At 34.3% G+C, this 21,193-nt stretch overlaps 4 protein-coding genes across 7 annotated transcripts; 3 read left to right on the forward strand and 1 right to left on the reverse strand.

Annotated features, from left to right (window-relative positions):
* Nucleotides 1–1,493: 1,493 nt before the first annotated feature.
* Nucleotides 1,494–6,111, reverse strand: LOC114378435 (mitochondrial import inner membrane translocase subunit TIM22-4-like). 2 transcript variants are annotated; one of them, XM_028337025.1, is made up of 5 exons: nucleotides 5,925–6,111; nucleotides 5,460–5,653; nucleotides 4,754–4,944; nucleotides 4,577–4,649; nucleotides 1,494–1,911 (listed from the first exon to the last, which is right to left on the reverse strand). In XM_028337025.1, exons 2-5 carry the CDS (start codon nucleotides 5,620–5,622, stop codon nucleotides 1,826–1,828), a joined length of 513 nt encoding a protein of 170 aa, XP_028192826.1. In that variant the 5' UTR covers nucleotides 5,623–5,653; nucleotides 5,925–6,111; the 3' UTR covers nucleotides 1,494–1,825. The 2 variants fall into 2 exon arrangements, with proteins under 2 accessions (XP_028192826.1, XP_028192827.1); XM_028337026.1 differs by lacking the exon at nucleotides 1,494–1,911 and adding an exon at nucleotides 3,308–4,195.
* A 392-nt stretch (nucleotides 6,112–6,503) lies between these two features.
* On the forward strand, nucleotides 6,504–9,114 carry LOC114379352 (binding partner of ACD11 1-like). Its single transcript, XM_028337994.1, has 5 exons — nucleotides 6,504–6,656; nucleotides 7,393–7,493; nucleotides 7,603–7,678; nucleotides 7,915–7,992; nucleotides 8,229–9,114. The coding sequence occupies exons 1-5, from the start codon at nucleotides 6,651–6,653 to the stop codon at nucleotides 8,847–8,849; spliced, it is 882 nt and encodes a 293-aa protein (XP_028193795.1). The 5' UTR covers nucleotides 6,504–6,650; the 3' UTR covers nucleotides 8,850–9,114.
* A 2,692-nt stretch (nucleotides 9,115–11,806) lies between these two features.
* On the forward strand, nucleotides 11,807–14,403 carry LOC114379342 (TOM1-like protein 1). 3 transcript variants are annotated; one of them, XM_028337984.1, is made up of 4 exons: nucleotides 11,807–12,030; nucleotides 12,113–12,687; nucleotides 13,147–13,485; nucleotides 13,714–14,403. In XM_028337984.1, exons 2-4 carry the CDS (start codon nucleotides 12,169–12,171, stop codon nucleotides 14,110–14,112), a joined length of 1,257 nt encoding a protein of 418 aa, XP_028193785.1. In that variant the 5' UTR covers nucleotides 11,807–12,030; nucleotides 12,113–12,168; the 3' UTR covers nucleotides 14,113–14,403. The 3 variants fall into 3 exon arrangements, with proteins under 3 accessions (XP_028193785.1, XP_028193784.1, XP_028193783.1); XM_028337983.1 differs by having other exon boundaries at nucleotides 12,129–12,687; XM_028337982.1 differs by having other exon boundaries at nucleotides 11,807–12,687.
* An 825-nt stretch (nucleotides 14,404–15,228) lies between these two features.
* LOC114380532 (probable arabinosyltransferase ARAD1) lies at nucleotides 15,229–19,789 on the forward strand. The gene is made up of 9 exons (XM_028339632.1): nucleotides 15,229–15,747; nucleotides 15,818–15,991; nucleotides 16,441–16,598; nucleotides 16,686–16,833; nucleotides 17,313–17,428; nucleotides 17,511–17,649; nucleotides 18,543–18,653; nucleotides 18,901–18,969; nucleotides 19,439–19,789. Exons 1-9 carry the CDS (start codon nucleotides 15,310–15,312, stop codon nucleotides 19,568–19,570), a joined length of 1,485 nt encoding a protein of 494 aa, XP_028195433.1. The 5' UTR covers nucleotides 15,229–15,309; the 3' UTR covers nucleotides 19,571–19,789.
* Nucleotides 19,790–21,193: the final 1,404 nt, after the last annotated feature.

Here is a 21,193-nt window from a genome sequence, read left to right on the forward strand (position 1 = left end):
ACGTAATGCTGAATGCAATGCATGTTTGCTGAGTAATTTGGCAGATTCATGCTAGTTTCAAGTAATTTAAGCTAAATTAAAGTTTGTTCATTAAGTGCTACTGCTATTGATTTATAGTCTCATTAGGTGTTTCGCATTATAATTAAAGATCTAAAAGACATTTCATTATGTCAGAGTTATTGCGAAAGTCTCTCTTCTCAATTTGATATTTTCGTTGGTATCAGATATTTTGCTGATATGCTTATCTCACGTTATGTCAACCTAAATTTATATGTCGTAACTTAATAAATAGATTTGATAATCAAAAGGAGGAAAAAGAAAACAGAAAAAATTAATGTCATTTATTTTTAATTTCTAACATTTTGAATGAGGTTTTCGATTTCTTTCTGAGTTTTGCGCGACTTGATTTAATGTTTTTCCGTCTTTCGTTGTGGAAATTCTCATTCATTTGATTGTATAAACGGTAAAATTGGACATAGTCGCCACTCTCATATATATATATATATATATATATATATATATATATATATATATATATATATTGTTGTTGTTCGTGAAGCGTATTTGAGAGCAGAAAATAGAAAACTGAAAACAAGAGGAGGCCTGTATGGTATTTGTTCTTTTCATAATTTCCTCCACAAAACTTGGAAATCAGAAAACGTGAGGAGAGCATGTCATTTTTATAATTATTAGTTAAATTAAAAAAATAAATACATTTTTTTAAACAAAACATACTTCAATAATAGAGATATACTTGTCATGAAAACATAAGTTAGGAAGATCTACGAAATGATGTGGTATGTGAACATCAAGAAAATACTTTTTTTGACAATTGAAATTGCTAATCTACTTCTTTGTCTAACAGATATCGGTGAAAGTCGGCAACATCTCTTCAACTGCAACCGAGCAAGATTTTAGGGAATTTCTTACCTTTTCGAGAAAAATCGTATAAGGTTTGTCTATATTATAGTATTAGCTCCATTATCTGTATTTCATTTGCCATGTTATGAGGCCATTAGATGGCACTCTACTAACTAACTTTCGGATGGAACATGTAGTATATAATTGCTCTCATTTTTCAGTGATAAGGGAAATTATGAGTGAGTCTTATTAAATAAAGAAGTGTTACTACAAAATTGTGATTTTTAATAAACTTCGGTCAATAATAAAGAATGTATTGTTATAATTAGTCTTTCTGATTTTGTAATTATATGATGTTGGCAACCACATTTGACAATTTGTAGTTTAATTATCATGATCAGGCAACACAGACTAGTAATGCTGAGGGTGGCGAATCTGGTTTGAGAAAGGCAGAGGATGTTGTAAGAACTAAGAAGAAATGAATGCAACATTTTTGCAACTTTTAAGACAAAATTAAAACCAATAAAACCTGTGAAGCAAAATTGAAGTCTTGAGTAATAGTGAAGACATGGATAACGGAACTGAAAGGATTTTCAATATAAAAAATAAACGATAAATTATTGCATATCACTTGCATAGCCACATTCAATTTTTACCTAACAGCCAAATTATGTTTTTTTCACCAAAATAGATAATGACAGCGGTGAATAATGAATACACCATAGAATTATTCAGACATACGAATACATAAAGAAAACAACTATATTTCAATTACTTAGTACTAAATCAAATCATTACATCAGCTTTCTCCAGATTAGAACTGCATTTGTCAATGACATCGTATACAACAAAATTATTGATATAACTACCGCAATATGTGTGCTCCCCAATCGCGTCCCGTATCAAATGGGCAAAAGGACTTCACCAAGAACTCAAAAAATATGTTAGGCTAATATCAATTCCCTTACTGATGTCTCTCCAAAAACTTCTCAATTACGACGGAGAATGCCGCAAAGCCAGCACAACCAGCACAAGCTGCTTTTGGGCCACCTAGAATCATGTGACAACAGGGAAAACATTAATGGACATCGTGGAGGAAAAAAAAGGCAGAGTAAGATTCATAAAAGGAGTAACATTGGGAATTTCAATTCTTGGTTGCCGATTCATTATCATTTTATTATACCTCTCTCAACTTCTTCATATGTATCATTTTTTTTCATGTCCCGCCCAAGGTACTACTGTCAAAAACCTCATGAAAACTGGTGCTTACTCAACTTTATTATCTGATTTTCAGTTTTTATCTACAGCACGAAAGAACATTCAAATATAAAACTACTTTGAAAAGGAATAACAGAATAATTTTAAAAACAACCTTGTGTTTTGGAGTAAAATATACCAAGGTTATTGTAGCTAAGGCACCCGGAAGAACAAAAACCTCTCATGTGCACTTGGTCAGGGACACCACATTCTGCTCTCCAAGGACACCATGCTCCCTGTACCGCACTCCTCTATGGGGAAACAGCACTCCGGTAGGATTCTTTCAGTGGGTTGGTATGCTTTTTAAGTTAGGGTACTCCATCAAGGCTTTAACACCTTGGTAAGGAATCCTAAATAAGAATAAGGTATAAGTAGTTCCAGCTTGGACTCGCTTAAAAGCTGTAGGTAGGGAGCACTCTCTTTTCCAAATGCACACATGCAAGTATCAGAGTGCACAAGTACTTGCATGCATTACATCACCCTTGACCTGGTCAACCCATCAACATCACTCACAACTTCCATCTTTCTTAGCCATTAACACAGACAGCCTATGTCTCCTCGAGTATGCACAGCGAAGACAATGATGGGCTGCGGTGCAATGTGCTCTCTGTTAACATGTTTTTAATGTCCAACAGAGATGTTTCCTAAAAGAGAAAAATCCAGCTTCACACCCACAAGCACCAAATACTCTTCTTTACAACCATTCTCTTCACCATCATCCTTCAAGTCATGGTCTTTGCCATCAGCAACCAGCAAGCAAAACATGCTGCAACATCTCAAACTTCAAATATTAAAGTCACTAATTTACAGCTACCTTAGATGGTCCTACCTAAAGTTAAAAATGGGTGCCTCACTTGTTCTCTCGCCTAATAGTTGGGGGCTTGGGGCTCAATTTTCATCATGTTATGTCTCATAAGAACACCAGAACCCATTCATCAAATCTCATCCTAAACAGCTTCGACAACGACCTTCTAACTTGCAGCTAACATTTCAGTTGAGTTGAGCAAGAAATAATTGTTTTCCAAATTTAAAGTTCTGACCAATGGATTCGAACTTCAAAGAACCAGAACCAATTCTAATCATCTATGTTTAAGATCTGATCAGAATATTCATTTTATGCTTTATTTTTATCATTGTTATATATAATTACTTTTATCTTCATAAATGGATTTAAATTGAAATATCTAAATACAACAAAATCATTTTTCTAGGGTTATAATCATTAAATTCTGTTGTAAAACAAAAGTATACTGGCAATAAAATGTTGAGGTTGTGTGCCCTTTCACAAATAGAGCCTAGATGCAAAGCAGAGAGCATAGCAATGAACTTACTTTTGTTGTAAGTTTATCATTTTCCCAAACAGGATTACAGGACTAGAGCATAAAGCTCTTGAAAATCAATGATACACTCTTCAACAACCAACCCTTTCCCCACTAGATGGAGTCAACTACATGGATCTGATCAAAGGATGCCATAATATTTTTTCATAAATCATTTCTATAGACAAATTATTGACTTCTAAATTCTTCATAATGGCTACGCCTATAAATTTTTTTGTCTGTCTCTTGCAGTCAAGCCATCCTCCATCTGATCTACTCTCCTTACTGGGGCTTCTACGTGTCATCTGCAACATGCCTGAACCACCAAAGGTTGGTTTCTCATTTTTTCTACAATAGGAGTTAGCCTAACTTTTTTTTCTGATGCATTCATTCTAATTTTCTAAATCCAGTTTTGTCTAATACATCTGCCTATCCAACATAGCATTTTTCATCTCTGTTACATTAAATTTATTCTCTTGTTGGATTTTTACCACCTAATATTCAGTTTCATACAACATTGCACGTCTTATAAATTCTCCTTTAAGCTTGAGTGGTACCTTTATGGTCACAGTCCACAGATAACACCTGAAGCGCCTCCATTTCATCCAAATCACTTTAATAATATGATTTACATCTTCCTCTTTATAAAAAACACACTCTTAAACATATAGCCAAAATTTAGTTTCAATGGTTATCAATTGCCCTAGTCCTTACCACCCAAGTATAAGGATCCCATAGGCATGTCACTTATGGTCATCCTGCATTAGTTTTATAAAAATTATATGATTAGCCTAGAATACAATAACTAGCTATATTTGAAAAGCGTTATACTCTTCACTCTTTAGAGATGAGCATAAGCACATTCCAACGAGTATGAAAATACAAGCAACTAAAATTTTGATTTCTTAACATCTGCAAAAGATGAACCACTTCCCAAAGTGCATCCTTTTTTTTAAGAACCCAAAGAAACCAAACATACAATAGCAAAGTGGAATCTTGAAGTATCACAGTTCTGGATATAAGGTTTCTAAGTCTATTCTATACATGCCTTGAAAGGTCATGTATGCATGTCATTTGTAACATATAAGAGAAAGAAAAACATGATAAAAATGACAGAAAATGAAAGAAAAAAGAGTTACCTTTTGCTGATATTGCACCTCCAGTTGCACATCCAGCAACAACGGTATTTGTTATGTCATGTTTTGCTCGAGCCTGTGAAAAAAAATCAAGGACCTAGATGGTAAGAAGAAGAATGAACCTTACATGCTTAATGTAAATATAAATTTTCATTCCTCAAATGATCAAATCCAATAGACCTTCTCAACAACACACTCGGCAGCTGAGAATATGAAACCCATAACAGCAAATGCTTTAGCCGAACTCCAACTCCTTCGCCCCATCTGCTTTGCTTGATATATAAATTGTTGTCTGCCAGTCATTTCCTCCTGCATCAATGGGTTGTCCAGTGCTCCAAGAAATAAACCCATGAAGATGCCAAGCCCACCACCTAAAAAAAATCACATAAATCCCAAGAAACACATTTTTTACAATATACATCTCAACAGGCAACAGCTGTCAAAATCTAGGGAAAAAAAAAGCTCAAGTTCATTCAATGACATATTTGATATGGAGGTACCCCCTCGGTTTGAATCTGTTGAAGGTAAAGTACATGAGCTTAAAAAGGCTCTAAATGGAATGAATGAAACAGTCCCTAAAAAAAACTAGTGGGAATATTAATGTACTCGTCTCACAAGCATGATAAAGTTTCAGCAGTAAGGAGGGTGAGTCAAATTATGCATGATCTTAAAAATCCCATCTTATAGCTGTCCATCATACTAATTAACTAAAAGGTACTTGTGGAAAGAACATTCACAGGCTCTACACTGTCAAACAATACTAACTACTAAGTAAAGCTTGGCTCATATGACCTCTGCATCATTAAGCAGAGGTGAAATATGTGCTAAAATCTATCAGGAAAACAGGAAAAAAAAAAAAAAAAGAAGTGAGGATTGAATGGCATACCCATGACTCCACTGACAACACTGCGCACTGCACAATTGTTCCAAATGTCTTGACCACGGATTTCCTCTACTGAGGGCAGTCTTATGGGCTCAATCTGAGGGTTCTCTAGTTGTGTTGAGTTCAAAGAAGCATTTTCAATTCCTTTAGCAGAGTCATCAGCCATTGGTAAAGCTCAAATCCAGGATATGCTAGAGCTGTGTAATGAAGAAAGAATAGTTATTACAAAGCACAAATACTCAAAATATCTATCAATACAGATACAAGAGAGTCAGTTCTCAAGTATTAAAATGAAAATCAAGGAATCCAATTGAGATAAAAAGATTCATAACATTATAATGAATCATATGAGAGGTAAGGCAAAGCAGAGGGAGATAGAGAATGTGGTTGGCACGAGTAGCACATGGAAACAGGTAAAAAGCAAATTTCTTCAAAAGCACTAATAACAGATGATAAAGTAAGCTAAACCTAATGATTGAAACTCGTTGAAGGTGAGATAAGACGAGAGGGAAGAACGGTGGAGGGTGGCTGGAAGTAGAAGAATGTAATCGGGGACGCTAGGGTACTCGATTCAACTACTCATGTCATGTGCTATTCACATATTTTTTCCATTTTCACTTTTATTTTACGGTGGGTCAATTTTTGTATGCTACAGGTTCTAGTAAAACATCTAAAAAAATTAGTATTTAATCCAACAAATTATGCAAATAAAATAAGGGTTTATGACTATACGCTCTATCTTTCTGTACACAATTTTTTTCTCAAAAAATATTTTTTATTTGAAAATAAATATAAGCATACCGTTATAAACTCTCGTGGTCTTATTCATAATCAACATATTTATTTTAGTTATCTTTCAAGCATGGGTTCATGAATTGACGTGTAGTTCCTAAGAAGATGTCTGCTACAGCTGGTTGCCAAGAGGGAACAAATTCGAAACAACTTACGTGGCATTTTGAGAGAGTACATACAGAATTGATGATATGCTTTTCTCACATCATGTCATCCTATATTTATATATCCTAAATTAATAAATAGATTTGATCATCAAAAGGAGAATAAAGGAAAATAGAAAAAAGATTCACGTACTCTCACGCAAATAACCATTATTAATTCCGTTAGCAAAACTTCAAACCCCATCTTCTTCTCTAGAGAAAGATTGATCTCTGGCATAGGCTCAAATAACCAGATATAATGGCGGTTAGTTGCATACATCTTCGATCATTACTTTCTTTTCTAGCATGATTTTGTTTATAATTAAGAAAAACATATTTAATTCAGGCCATCTTGTTGTAAGGTACATGATTCCGTGTTTTTGAATTCTTATATGTTGTGGATCTGGTATGGATTTCTAATCAATTTATGTTAGCTTATAAAAATTCATGTCATTTTTTTTTTAAATTTCTAACATTTTGAATGAGGTTTTCAATTTCTGTCTGAGTTTTGCGCGACTTGATTTAATGTTTTTCCGTCTTTCTTTGTGGGAATTCTCTCATTCATCTGATTGTATAAACGGTAAAATTTGACATAGCTGGCTTTCTCATATATTTATATTTTGTTGTATGAGAGCAGAAAATAGAAAACTGAAAACAAGATGAGGCCTATATGGTATTTGTTCTTTCCATAATTTCCTCCATAAATCTTTGAAATCAGAAAAAGAAAGAGCATTACATTTTTACAGTTATTAGTGAAATTAAAAAATAAAAACAAAAAATGTTTTTTTTGAAACAAAACATACTTGAATAATAGAAATATAATTGTGTTGTTTATAGTATAAGTTAGGAAAATCTACGAAGTGAAGAGGATACCAAAGCCACTGTACACATTTCTTAACTTGCAAGTTTCAATCATGATATGGTATATGAACATCAAGAAAATACATTTTCTGACAATAGAAATAGCTAATGTATTTGTCTTTTTTTTCTTTGTTTAACAGGTATCGGTGAAAGTCAGCAACATCTCTTCAACTGCAACCGAGCAAGATTTGAGGGAATTTCTTGCGTTTCCGGGAAAAATCGAATATATTGAAATGCAAAGGTTTGTCTGTATTATATAATTTCCATTTTATTTGCCATGTCATTAGATGGCACTCCACTCAACAACTTTCGGATAGAACATGTAGTAAATAATTGCTCTCATTTTTCAGTGATAAGGGAAATTCCCAAGTTGCGTATGTTACCTTCAGTAATCCAGAGGGGGCAGAAACTGCAGTTCTTCTCTCGGTAGATTCATTTCTCAGAGCCTTTTATCCAATTTCGTTGTTAACAAGTGTTCTCTATTTGCCAAACACTCACTGTTTAATGCAACATGCACCTCTTTCTTTTTTTGAGAAAGCATTCATTATAACACAACGTGTAATGTATCACTTTCATTATTAATGTAGAGGACTAGAGGTGGCACAATTAAATTAATGTTTTTTATAGCAGAAATGAAACTTGTCTTATGTTGATGTCTCCAGGGGGCGGTGGTGTGTGGACAGTCTCTAACCATAGCTTTGGCTCCGGATCATGCTCTGCCTGCCTCTGCTGCATCTGTAGTATCCATTTCCTCTTATTTCCCAACATACTCTTCATTATTAGTTAAAATCAATTCAAAGCTATAAATTATGAGTGAGACTAGTTAAATAAAGAAGGGTGACCACAAAATTTTGTGACTTTTAATAAACTTAAGTTAATAATAAAGAGTGTGTTGTTATAATTAGTCTTTCTGATTTTGTAATTGTATGATGTTGGCAACCACGTTTGACAATTATAGTTTAATTATCATGATCAGGCAACACAGACTAGTAATGCTGAGAGTGGCGAATCTGGTTTGAGAAAGGCAGAGGATGTTGTAACCGGCTTGCTAGCAAAGGGCTTCATTTTGGGTAAAGATGCATTGAATCGAGCAAAATCCTTTGATGAAAGGCACCAGCTAACTTCCACGGCAACAGCAAAAGTTGTTTCTTTGGACCAGAAGGTTGGTTTCACTGAAAAGATCAGTGCCGGTACGGTTATAGTGAATGACAAAATGAAAGAAATGGATGAGAAATTTCAAGTGTCGGAGAAGACTAAATCTGCAATTTCAGTAGCTGAGCAGTCAGTGTCTAGTGCTGGATCTGCCATAATGAAGAATCGTTATGTGTTGACTGGGGCTACATGGGTAACGGGTGCTTACAGCAGGGTTGCTAAGGCAGCTGAGGAGGTGGGACAGAAAACTAAGGAGAAGGTTTTGGCCCAGGACAATCAAGGAAAAACTGAAGAAGGTGCTCATGTCCACACATCCATTTCTGAACCTAATCAACCATCCAAAACTGAACCTCAACAGGCAACCACAGCTAATCAGCCTTCCAAACCTGAACAACAGGCCACCAAGGATGGTCAACCTTCCAATTCTGCAACAACTAAGGATTGATCCTCTGATTTATATTATACAAGCATATTAGTGGATTTATGAGAAGTTAGAATGGCATATGTGGAATAACTAAATAGAAATAAAATAAAACTGAAGAGCCTCAGTGTATTGATTCTTTTCTGAGACTTCATGCAGTCAAATATATACCCTATCTTGTTTTTATTACTCTAGTTATTATTAGTTGCATATATCTCCCACCGGGATAACTCATCTTGGAGAGTTTTGAGATATGTATTGGGTATGAGTTTATTCAAATTTTCCTTAATCATTCCCTCATCAGGGTCTATTGTGAACAATTTTCCTTTATTAAATATGTATTTGTTAACCAAGATATGTACTTGAACAGTGAGCACGTAAACAACTAGATCTTCCGAGTATGAAAGCAGAAATCTTGTCAGCTAGTTGGTGAAGTTATGTAAAAAGAAATGAATGCAACATTTTTGCAACTTTTAAGACAAAATTAAAACAAATAAAACCTGTGAAGCAAGATTGAAGTCTTAAGTTTTGTCACCTAAATAGATAATGAGTGCGGTGAATAATGAATCAGCTTTCTCCATATTAGAAATTAATGCATTTACCAATGACATCGTATACAAAAAAATTATTGATATAACTACCGCAATATGCGTGCTCCCCAATCGCGTTCCGTATCAAATGGGCAAAAAGAATTCACCAAGAACTCAAAAAATGTGTTAGGCTAACGTCAATTCCCTTACTGATGTCTCTCCAAAAACTTCTCAATTACGACGGAGAATGCCGCAAAGCCAGCACAACCAGCACACGCTGCTTTTGGGCCACCTAGAACCATGTGACAACAGGGAAAACATTAATGGACATCATGGAGAAAAAAAAAAAGGCAGAGAAAGATTCATAAAAGGAGTAACATTGTGGATTTCAATTCTTGGTTTGCCGATTCATTACCATTCTATTTTACCTCTCTCAACCTCTTCCTATGTATCATTTTTTTTCATGTCCCGCCCAAGGTACTACTGTCAAAAACCCCATGAAAACGGGTGCTTACTCAACTTTATTCTCTGATTTTCAGTTTTTATCTACAGCACAAAAGAACATTTAAATATAAAACTACTTTGAAAAGGAATAACAGAATAATTTTAAAAACAACCCTGTGTATTGGAGTAAAATATACCAAGGTTATTGTTGCCTAGGAATCTCAAGAAGAACTAATAAAACGCTAAATCTATGTGTACGACATTACAAATAAAATAAGATACCACCTCAAAACATGAAAATTAACTAAGAATTGCACTCCATGCATTTTGTGTTGATAAATACTATGGATCCTATGCACCATACTATAACAAGGATGTGAAAGAACAACAACCTCCTTTAGTCAACAAATTTGAAGTTTCTTGAGGACCAGAATACACTTTTATCCGACAAAAACCTCTCCTCCATGTTAATTTCATCCCATTCGTGATACTCAAATAAAAATCACAAATAAAAATACCGTTATCATCCCTTAAAACTCCACCATAAGAAGCCACCCTCTACATACATCACAATTCAGATTTATGGAGTTACGTACCTAACTTGTCCCAAGTAAAAATGAGGTTAAACAGCCCATCACATTTGATTGGTATAATTCTCTTACACCTTAAATATGTAATTAACTTTTTATATCGGATCATTCTGTCTAATTATCCTCAAGAGAAATTGAGCACAAGGACCTAATTAGTTTCTAATCTAATACTGTCAACTCTGCAAGTCTATACTAAGTATTTTTTTCAACCAATATTTTCCCATCTACAAATCCAAGTATTTTTTTCACAAATTTCACTAGGCTTTAATTTATCCTACAACAACCATGTTATAAACTCATACAATTGACTAAAACAATTAACTTTTCATAACGATACTTAGGCAGAAGAATCCAATTAAAAAAATATATAAATTTAAGAATCTAATTAAAAAAATAATTCAATAGCCTAATTAAAAATAATTAAATAACATAAACAAGTTTTGATTTTTGTTTGAATAATGAATATTTCGAACTGGGACCTGACCTTGTTTTATTGCATTTATGTAATAGAGGCAATGATGGTAACCCTCATCTAACACTCACTTAGCCACCTAGTCAGGATAATACTATAAACCTGAACCTTAGTGTTGCTAACAGACACCTTAATTTGAAGAGAACCGCAAGCCTACCATGGTAGACATCAGACAGATTCCATTTTTTTTTTATCTTGTAAGAATAAAAAATAATATAAAAAAAGTTATAATAACTCATGATATGTAATCAAATGAGTTAGATTCTCTCATCCAGTCCATCATCCATTTAAAAACATATCTTACCCAAATCAGAATTTACCGTATTACTAAAGAAAAAAAAAACTGAATAACGTATCATTTAATAAGATAAGTGTTATTAAATGCAATTGTTTATCTTTAATAGACAATTTAAATTTCGTTCCATTAATTCTTCAATTGGCTTTTGTTTATTGTTATTCACTTTATTGGCTTTTGTGCAAAACTAGTTAGTTTTATAATTTTCGTTTTTTTTTAGTCAGTTTTATAACATTTGTACCAAACTAGTTAAATCTATCAGGACAGTACTGTGGTGGTGCAAACAGTTGGTTGTCATCTCTGCCTGCCTTCAACAACACAGTGGGCTGAATTTCATCTGTAAGTATACAATGAGGCTCTGGCCCAAAATACAAGCAGCACCATTACGTACGAATGAGAAAACAGTTTATAAAGTTACAAGTTCATTATGTGTTTATATTCTAATTAAAATTAGAGTTTTATCTTGTTAATTAACACGTATACTAAAAATTTAGGTTGAAAATTAACATAAATTATTAAAATGGAACTTCAATTTTAATTAAAAAAGGCTAAAATTACACATATATATATATATATCAGGAACTGTATTGTGTGCTTTACAAAGAACATACAATAGTCGAACTAAAGAACTGTATAATGCACTAATGCCTAGACGATTGTAGCTTTCGCTAAAAAAACAAAAACAAAAGACGATTGAAGGTTGTTTTATCTGTTGTGACTTTATGTAACGTAACGTACGAGGAATTCAAATTGAGAAGAAAAAAGACATATAGGAAAGGTGTTGGGACTTTGGACTTATATAGCAGAAGGCTGAAACTCCAAGGAACATGGGCGTCCTTCTTGTCTTCTCCAACACCAACAAATTAATTAACAAGTGGAAGCGCTTCTCTTCTTGTTCAAACCTATTTCATCTTAGCAATCCAAAAATACATATATGGTAAATTAATTAAGTTCAGTAATTTGTTTCTGCAGATTTTCTGGCCATTCGTGGGGTCAAACTGGGTGAGGAAAAATGAGTGACAATTTGATGGGAAAAGTCAACGCTTTGGGGGAGCGTCTCAAAATTGGTGGGGCTGAGGTGGGTCGGAAGATGAGTGCTGGCATGAGTTCTGTGAGCTTCAAGGTCAAGGAATTTTTCCAAGATTCAGGCCATGCTGGTAAACTCGTTGGGGAAGCTACCTCTGAGGCCCTACATGAGCCTGATTGGGCTACAATTCTTCATATATGTGACTTGATCAATGCTGATCAACTTAACACTGCTGAATTGGTACGTGCAATTAAGAAAAGGGTCGTGGCCAAGAGTCCTAGAGGTCAGTATCTGGCTTTGGTTTTGCTTGAAGCGTTGGTCAAGAACTGTGACAAGGCTTTCTTGGAGGTGGCAACTGAGAGAGTCCTTGATGAGATGGTCAAGCTCATTGATGACCCTCAGACTATTCTTAATAACCGGAATAAGGCTTTGATAATGATTGAGGCATGGGGAGAGTCAACCATTGAGCTTCGCTATCTGCCTGTCTATGCAGAAACTTACAAGGTACCTTTACAACTTTCAATGCTTGTCAGCTAAATAAGAGAGCAAAATATGCTAATAGTGTCACGAAGTCAAGATTTGTTTGGACCATTTCAGCCAATAGCTAATAAGATGCCAAAATACTTGTACATGTATACAGTTTTATTTAGGAATTAGATAAAGTACTTGTTAATAAAATTAGATCACCTTAATTAATGGAATTCCTGGGCTTGCTAATTAACAATTATATTAGTGTGATATTTAATTTTTGCTTTTGAACTTTCCTTGTCTATCACTTTTTGTCATGAATCAACTGTACCTTATAAACTTAAGCTGTTAGGAGTGGACAAGAATTGAGGCAGCCATGATGGTATCATAGATTACTTGGTCATAATTCAAAAGCTCTAATAGGTTGTTATATGAACCAACAACTCTTTGAAGGCTCAAAATGGTTTTTTATCCAACACTACTTTTCTGGTCCAGAGTTTGAAATCAAGGGGTATTCGATTCCCTGGCCGTGACAACGAAAGCTTGGCTCCTATATTTACTCCTCCTCACTCTGCCATTACTCCAGAGGCTGATGTCAGTTTTGCAGATCTTATTCAGTATGATATTCATGGGCAAAGCTTAACCTCTGTTACTCCTCCTCGTTCTGCCACTACTCCAGAGGCTGATGTCAGTCTTGCACATCTTATGCCGCAAGATATTCATATGCAAAGTTTTAAGTCTGAACAAATAAAGGAAACATTTGATGTCGCGAGAAATAGCATTGAGCTTCTTTCTACTGTGTTGTCTTCTACAATGCAGCAGAATGTGTTGAAGGTAATTTACTTTTTGTCTAGTTGCATTTGTATGTTCCTTTTTGGTTGCTCTCATTTGAGTTGACATCGATAAATTTTGAACTAAAATATTCTATTTATGGATACAATTTCATTTGTTTTAGCCATGCCAATGACTTAGCTGCTGCGTGTCAATTTCTGCTCGATAAGTTATAATGTTAAAATTATATTTTTGTATGATGTTATTCATACGAACATCTACTTCTCACAGGATGAGTTGACCACCACATTAGTACAACAGTGTCGTCAGTCCCAGACTAGTGTCCATAGAATCGTTGAGACTGCTTGGGATAATGAAGCAGTGCTTGTTGAGGCCTTGAATGTTAACGATGAGATTCAGAAGGTTTTCTCCAAATATGAAGAGCTGAAGAAGGAGCAGAAGGAGCCTACCGTTGTTCCATTTGAAGCTGAACCGGTTGTTACCAAAGAGGAAGCACTGATTAGAAAGCCAGGTTCAAGAATTGGAGTCCATGGAGGGAGCCACGATGACATGTTGGATGATCTTGATGAGATGATTTTTGGGAAAAAGGGTAGGGATGATGCATTTGAAGGAGGGCAACATCCAAAGAAACAACAATCATCATCAAAAGATGACCTCATCTCCTTCTAAGTTGCCACAGCAACAAAAACAAAGCCTGTCTATATATTAGACTACTAGGACAGTGTCTTTGACTTGATTGCTTGCTGCTTTCATTTCTATATGTTGATTATATGTATAAACTAATTAAGTTCTGATACCACTTTCCATTATTATTACAACGTGAAAAAAACTCAGAGAACTTTAGCACGTCTAAGAATTAGTTGAAAGTCCTACCTGGAACATATGTTTGAACTTTGAATATACCATAGAAATGTAATAAGCCAATCAAGCTATTGCAATGCAAACATATTATTCCTTCAATTTCAACCTAAAGTAAGGTTCTAGATTTTATTTTTTTGGCTTTTTTCTTAAAGATTAAGAAAAATAATAAATATTTTAACGACTAGAACAATTTTATTAAATTTATCCTTATTCTTTATTACTTATGTAAGACTGTTTGTGTCTCATTAATTATTTATTAGGGACAAAATTGAAGTAAAGAAAAATACAAAATGTAATGCTTCATATGATTTTTTATTTATTATAACGTCACTTATTTTAAAATAAAAGAAGTAAAACCAAGTTGGAAAACTGAAAATAAATCATAAATTGAGAAAAATGATTTTTTTCATAATTGGATTAGAATTACTATTATAGCATGTTTGTTACATTATGGATGCTCAAGTTTTTCAAAAGATTACTTTTCAGTTATTTACTTTTATTTTTTAAGAGATTAGTGATTTTTTTAATAACTACAACAACTCAATCTCTTAAATTTTAATCATACATAAATCATCTTTTATTTTAAACATTAATCAAGTTTTTTTGTTTTTTTTCTATCTCTGGGTGTTAGATATCATTGGATGTCTATCAAATATTTTTCTATATTTTACAATGTATATAGATAAAAATTAATCAAGGAAGCTAAGATAAATAAATATATTAAAAATTATACCTCATAGGATGTGTTTGGAAAAAAGGAAAAAAATAATATTAGAGTTATATTTTTTAAAACTCACACTTTTTATCATCAACTTTGATTAAAAAAAATTCTTTTATTTTCATTCTCTAAACCAAAATCACATGTTAATATTTGAAGAAGTAGTATAGCCACCCATTTAGGAAGAAGGTAAGATAAGTGCATCGAAAAAGATTAATTTGTTGTAATTATTGGGGGCATTTATTTATTTTCTTCTTCTTCTGGGCAGTGGAAGTTGTTGATTCAGAATGGCAGGAAAGAACAACCAGCGATCCAATTCGCGAATCTTCCTCTTCTTCTTCCTCCTCGCTTTCTCTCTCCTCCTTTTCCTCTTCTCTCTCTCTCCTCTCCGCACCCCTTCTTCTCCTTCCCCCACCCATTTCCACGTTCCCATTGCCGAAACCTCGTTCGTGGCCTCCCTCGACCACTTCCTCGCCCACGCTCAAACGTCCCTCAAAGACCACACAGCGCGCGACGTCACGAAGCTCGACGACGCCGTTTTTCGCTCCGAGACGGACAGGCTGTACTCAGATCCTTACTACCCGGTGTCCCTTCCCCTTAGGGTTTACGTCTACGACATGCCCCCCAAATTCACCCACGATTTGCTCTGGCTCTTCAAAAACACCTACAGAGACACCTCCAATCTCACCTCTAATGGAAGTCCCGTTCACCGTCTCATTGAACAGGTTTCTTCCTTCTCCTTCTCCTCTCGCCGTCGTTTGTTTGTTGTATTGATCTGTGAAATTGCGAATGCAGCACTCCATTGATTACTGGCTCTGGGCGGACCTCATTGCTCCCCAATCGGAAAGGCTATTGACCAGCGTTGTTAGGGTTCATCGGCAGGAGGAGGCTGACTTGTTCTACATACCCTTCTTCACCACTATCAGCTTCTTCCTCATGGAAAAACAACAATGCAAGGCCCTTTATAGGGTGTGAGTGCTCGCTCTTCTAACCCTCACTGTTCTTTGCTTCTCTCCGTTTTCTACTTTTACTTCTAAATTAACTACCAATTTAGTCCTTCAACTATTACCCTCTCTCGTCACTAGACCTTCAAGTAATAAAACTATGTAATTAATTCCCCGAAGTATTAGATATCCTTCTGTTTAATGCCTAAGTTGATATGTTTTACTAACAGTTTGGGGAACAATTTGAAGGTTTTTTTCAATATTTTGAAGGCTTCTTAACATGATTTTTATTAGTACTAAGGAGATTACTTTTATATATTTTTTCTTTTTTTATTTCAAGGACCATTTAGGTGAGAGGGTAAATGAAATTGAGGGTTTGTTCTTTAATTAGTAACAACAATTGAACCTTGTTTTTCTGTTTTTCAATGACTGCTGTAATGTGGACAATTATGCCTTATGTTGTTGTGGGTGTAGGAAGCTTTGAAGTGGATCACTGATCAGCCTGCTTGGAAGCGCTCTGGTGGCAGAGATCACATACTCCCAGTGCATCATCCCTGGTCTTTTAAGTCCGTTCGAAGATATGTGAAGAATGCAATATGGCTCTTGCCTGATATGGATTCCACAGGGAACTGGTTATTTTTCTAACCTGCACACAACTTTGTCAATGCAATGCTATTATTTGTTGGAATTGGCATTGAGTGGTCTTTTTCTTCTTTCAGGTACAAGCCTGGACAGGTTTATCTAGAGAAAGACCTGATTCTCCCTTATGTTCCCAATGTTGATTTATGTGATGCCAAGTGTTTATCTGAGACGAATCCAAAGAGAAGCACACTGCTTTTCTTCCGGGGCCGGCTCAAGAGAAATGCGGTAAGCAATATTGTGTGATAGCTGATTACTTGATAGACTGGCAGGTGGAAGATTTGAAAGGTCTATTTGCATACGATGTCACTTGAAATCAAGAAATATTCTTTTTATGAACTTTTCTGTTCAATCTCATGTTGGAGTTGCAACTATTGTCAACGGTGGAGAGCATCTATTTAGTAGTACATTTTTCTGGGCTTTGTCAACATCAGCCCTTAGGAGTTAGAACTGACTTAAGCAACTAAAATCAGAATACTTTTGTTGAACCCATTAACTATATAAGGAAGGCCTTGTGCCATTTGGGGGTAGAACTGTGACTGGCTATTGGCTTTTTATTGTTTGGTTGTATGATCTTATAGTTTCTGGACAGAGGTCTCATCTTGTTTTTCCCTACTTGTGTACGTGGCATTCTCAATTTTATTTTGTCAACTGCATGTTCTATTATTCTGAGTTTAGTTGCTCTTTTTGTGATCTATCCATTTCAGGGAGGGAAGATACGCTCTAAACTTGGAGCTGAGTTAAGTGGGGCTGATGGTGTGGTTATAGAAGAGGGAACAGCTGGAGAGGGGGGAAAAGAAGCTGCTCAGAGGGGCATGCGCAAGTAATATAAATTCAGCACTTGAATTAATGTACACAGGCTACTTATTTTGTTGTATTTATTTGCTTGCCTTGCACATCATCAGGTCTCTATTTTGCTTAAGCCCAGCTGGTGACACTCCATCCTCTGCTAGATTATTTGATGCAATTGTCAGTGGATGCATTCCAGTTATAATAAGTGATGAGCTGGAGCTTCCTTTCGAAGGAATTCTTGATTACAGGAAGGTGTGTATATTTATATCATGTAACTGATTACATTAAGAACAACATTGAGAGTTAATGGTATAATTGCAATAAAATAGTGGTGAAAATAACTCACTAGCTTTGGATGGTTTTATTTTGGTGTGGACAGTGTAGGCAAGTTGCTATTGGGGATTATATGTTGGTTTATAAATCTTTACAGGAGTATATAATGCCTAATGTCTTTATACATCATACCTACTATCTCAGATGATTAATATTGACTTTTTTTGAGAGAGAGAAGAGAGACTGGGGGGTACAATATAAAGATTTGAATACTGGCTTGGAGCCTATTTTCTTCTTTTGGGTACATAGAGAGGAACAAATTAAGTGATAGCAGGACATGATCATGTCCTTAGCTTAGTTTGTTTGTTTTAATGACTCATTTTCTGAAAATGGAGTAGATTTGTATAGAAAAAGAATTTTTTCTGGAGAAATATAATGAGGCCGAGGTAAAGGTATCCTCAACTATTTTTTAAAAATGCAAAAGAAAGCAGGAATCCAAAAAAAATAGCAGGGCTATCCAGTCCTATCCATGGCAATAATTACGACATAGCCATGGCCCATGGGCATAACACCAAAGAGAAACTAAAAGCATAGTCCTATCCCGAAGATATAAGTGCAGGGAGACCAAGGTACATGCATTCGATTTCAACTAAATGCGCCAAAGAACAACATAGACTGCACACTGTTGCAGAATTTGGGCCTCTTATTATTACCAAAACCTTAAAAAAAACACTCTAAGGTAGGATAGATCCAGTGACCAAAATTGCATTGTCTAGTATTCTATATGGTTATCTGATAAGTCTGAGCTTTATGAATTCTTAATTTCTATTTTTTAATGGTAAGTTGCTATTTACTTTTTTCCATACATGCAGATAGCGGTGTTCATTTCTTCTAATGACGCTGTAAAGCCAGGATGGCTTTTGAAATATTTAAAAGGCATTAGACCTGCTCATATCAAAGAAATGCAACAAAATCTTGCCAAGGTTTGTAATCAGGGTCATGTAGAATTTTACTTCACTTCTGCCCCCCACCCCCTTGTGTTATTTGATTCTTTTGTGGTCAATCTTGCTAGAACTTTCTACTAATGCATAATGCCTAGCTGAAAAATATTGTGCCCTTTGAAAATGTTTGTAGCAGTAATTAACTTGGTTATTTTCATTTTTCTAAAATTGATTTGTGCATTGTCTTGTTTGCTTGTGTTGTGTTTAATGTTTTATTTTTTCTTTTCAGTACTCAAGGCATTTCTTGTATTCTAGTCCTGCTCTACCATTGGGTCCTGAAGACTTGGTTTGGAAAATGGTTTGTAACTATTTGTTTTGCTATTTAAGTTTGTGTTCCTAATATTATTTATAGACACTTTGTTCACTTGATGAAATTTTAAAGCTTGCCCATGGAATGATTTCTTGTTAGCCAAGCCATTATTAGTTGTTCTGATTTTGATTTACTTGTGTTACTGTAGATTTTGTCAATGATTGGATAATATTTCTAAATGATTCCTAAAAAACATTGATGTTATTCTTTTCTGGAGAACTTAGTATTATATGTACATTTAATTTATGTTGAAACCATCAGAAATATCTCTTGGGGAATCATAGAAATTTACTTTCTATTGACAATCCTCAACTATTTGAAGATGGTTCAGTAGGCATCTTATATTTTGTGATGTTTCCTTGACCTTTTCTGGGGTGTATTTTGGAGTTTTTTTTTAAAGGAATGATGGTAGGCGTGTCTCCTTTACTATTGTTTTCTGGATGTTATGGTGCTACAGATGGCTGGCAAGGTGGTGAACATCAAGCTTCACACCAGAAGATCCCAACGTGTAGTGGAAGGATCAAGAAGTCAGTGTACTTGTGAATGCAGGCCTGGCAACATCACTAATACGGCTTCAATAATTTCTTGAATCACTTTGTTTTCTTTGTAATTGTATTATCTGCGGTTTTGCTCATCGCCCCCCGTTGTATTTGTCGGCTGCAATTTATTTTGTATTCTTTGGTGGGCTAGTTTGTTGTAAAACTTCAATACTACTTGACGGGAAAATGAATTTAAATGTTGTGTAGGAGGATGATCAGCCTTGGATGAAAGCTAATGGCAATGAAATATCATAATTGCTTATAAGTTCTTTATGACCGAGGCCATGCTGGGTTTCTGGAAGATAAAATGATGGAAAACTAGATTTTAATAGGCAAAGTCCAATGCTTACATTTTATTTTCATTTAGGGAATAACAATACATAAAAAATAATGGAGTCATAACTTATTTATCCGACTTTTTGGTTCAGAGGTGGTGATTGATTGTTAGGCTCATATTGAGTTTTATTATTTTTGTCTGGAGACTTTCTGGGGAAGCCTAGTGCGAATAGTTTGGTGTATGTATAGGTTAATCATTAAAATGATCTCTTGATTATTTTAGAATGCCCCCAATTAGTTCTCTTAATTTTTGAAAAGTTGAATTAGGACTTCTAATTTTTAAAAAGTCTCAATCAAGTCTTTTTTGCCCGATTGAATTTGACGTTACTGATGCAAATTTGAAAGTTCAATTTGGCTCTCTATTTATTTATTTATTTCAATTTGATTTCTTAATTTTTTAAAAATTTAATTTGATTAGTCTATTATTAAAAAGTTTAATTTTGTTTCCTCATTTTTCAAAATTGTCCGAATCTTGCCCTTTCTATCCATTTGAATTAATGTCATTACTTTTGCAAATATCACTGATTTAGATTTGTGAATATAGTTTTGAATCACCACTATTTAAAATTGAAATGATTAGATTTTAACCATTTATAATATTAAATTGTTATAAAATTATAATACTATTAAGTTGTTACATAAGTTAATATTATTGTGAATTATTATAAATTTTAAATTATTATTTTTTATCATTGTGGTGGTCGACTGTCATTATATTTATATTATATTTTTTTACCATTGCGGTGGTTTATACCCACTACTATCATTGATTAGTTATGGCTAGTGAATTTTCAAGCTTTCCGTTGAGCGGAGCACGCTTTTGTAGCCACGGAAAAGCGTTGAGCTTTACTAATGCACTGGTTTCAACATGTCATATAATACAAATGTTTATAATTTTACATAAACATATATTACTGATGTTTATATTACATATGTCAACCTATAATTTTACATATACTAGAAGCCAATGAGATTACCAGAATAAATAATCTTTCATCATATAATTTAATCTAATCTATCTATTTAATAATAATAAATTTCTAAATCCATTCAGAGATTCCTAAATATTAGATCCTATTACATACCAGATTTATTTTCTATACAATTTTTCATTAATAGAACAATAAATAAATAAAAAATCAATCAACATTAATAACACGAGAAAATTATCAATAAGCATTAATAAGAAATTTTTACAAATCAATCCATTATCAATAATTAATTTGGCAATTACACAATCACTGTTTACTTATTTTGATTTTGTTCACCATTTAATTGTGTAATTGCCAAGTTACCATTTATGTATTGTAATAACACAGTTAAGCAAACACAATTTA

This window comes from Glycine soja, chromosome 12 (assembly GCF_004193775.1).
Source record: "Glycine soja cultivar W05 chromosome 12, ASM419377v2, whole genome shotgun sequence".
NCBI classification, from domain to species: Eukaryota; Viridiplantae; Streptophyta; class Magnoliopsida; order Fabales; family Fabaceae; genus Glycine; species Glycine soja.

Excerpts from the sequence above, each read along its gene's own strand:
- LOC114379352 (XM_028337994.1), top strand. Across the intron at positions 7,494-7,602 it reads GAATATATTGAAATGCAAAG|TGATAAGGGAAATTCCCAAG; the intron begins GTTTGTCTGTAT and ends CTCATTTTTCAG. Across the intron at positions 7,679-7,914 it reads AAACTGCAGTTCTTCTCTCG|GGGGCGGTGGTGTGTGGACA; the intron begins GTAGATTCATTT and ends TGATGTCTCCAG.
- LOC114378435 (XM_028337025.1), bottom strand. The coding sequence starts at position 5,622 with ATGGCTGATGACTCTGCTAAAGGAATTGAAAATGCTTCTTTGAACTCA. Across the intron at positions 4,650-4,753 it reads CCGAGTGTGTTGTTGAGAAG|GCTCGAGCAAAACATGACAT; the intron begins GTCTATTGGATT and ends TTTTTTTCACAG. Across the intron at positions 1,912-4,576 it reads AGGTGCAATATCAGCAAAAG|GTGGCCCAAAAGCAGCTTGT; the intron begins GTAACTCTTTTT and ends ACATGATTCTAG.
- LOC114379342 (XM_028337982.1), top strand. The coding sequence starts at position 12,169 with ATGAGTGACAATTTGATGGGAAAAGTCAACGCTTTGGGGGAGCGTCTC. Across the intron at positions 12,688-13,146 it reads TCTATGCAGAAACTTACAAG|AGTTTGAAATCAAGGGGTAT; the intron begins GTACCTTTACAA and ends TTTCTGGTCCAG. Across the intron at positions 13,486-13,713 it reads TGCAGCAGAATGTGTTGAAG|GATGAGTTGACCACCACATT; the intron begins GTAATTTACTTT and ends TACTTCTCACAG.
- LOC114380532 (XM_028339632.1), top strand. The coding sequence starts at position 15,310 with ATGGCAGGAAAGAACAACCAGCGATCCAATTCGCGAATCTTCCTCTTC. Across the intron at positions 16,834-17,312 it reads GCCGGCTCAAGAGAAATGCG|GGAGGGAAGATACGCTCTAA; the intron begins GTAAGCAATATT and ends TATCCATTTCAG. Across the intron at positions 18,654-18,900 it reads TGCAACAAAATCTTGCCAAG|TACTCAAGGCATTTCTTGTA; the intron begins GTTTGTAATCAG and ends TTTTCTTTTCAG.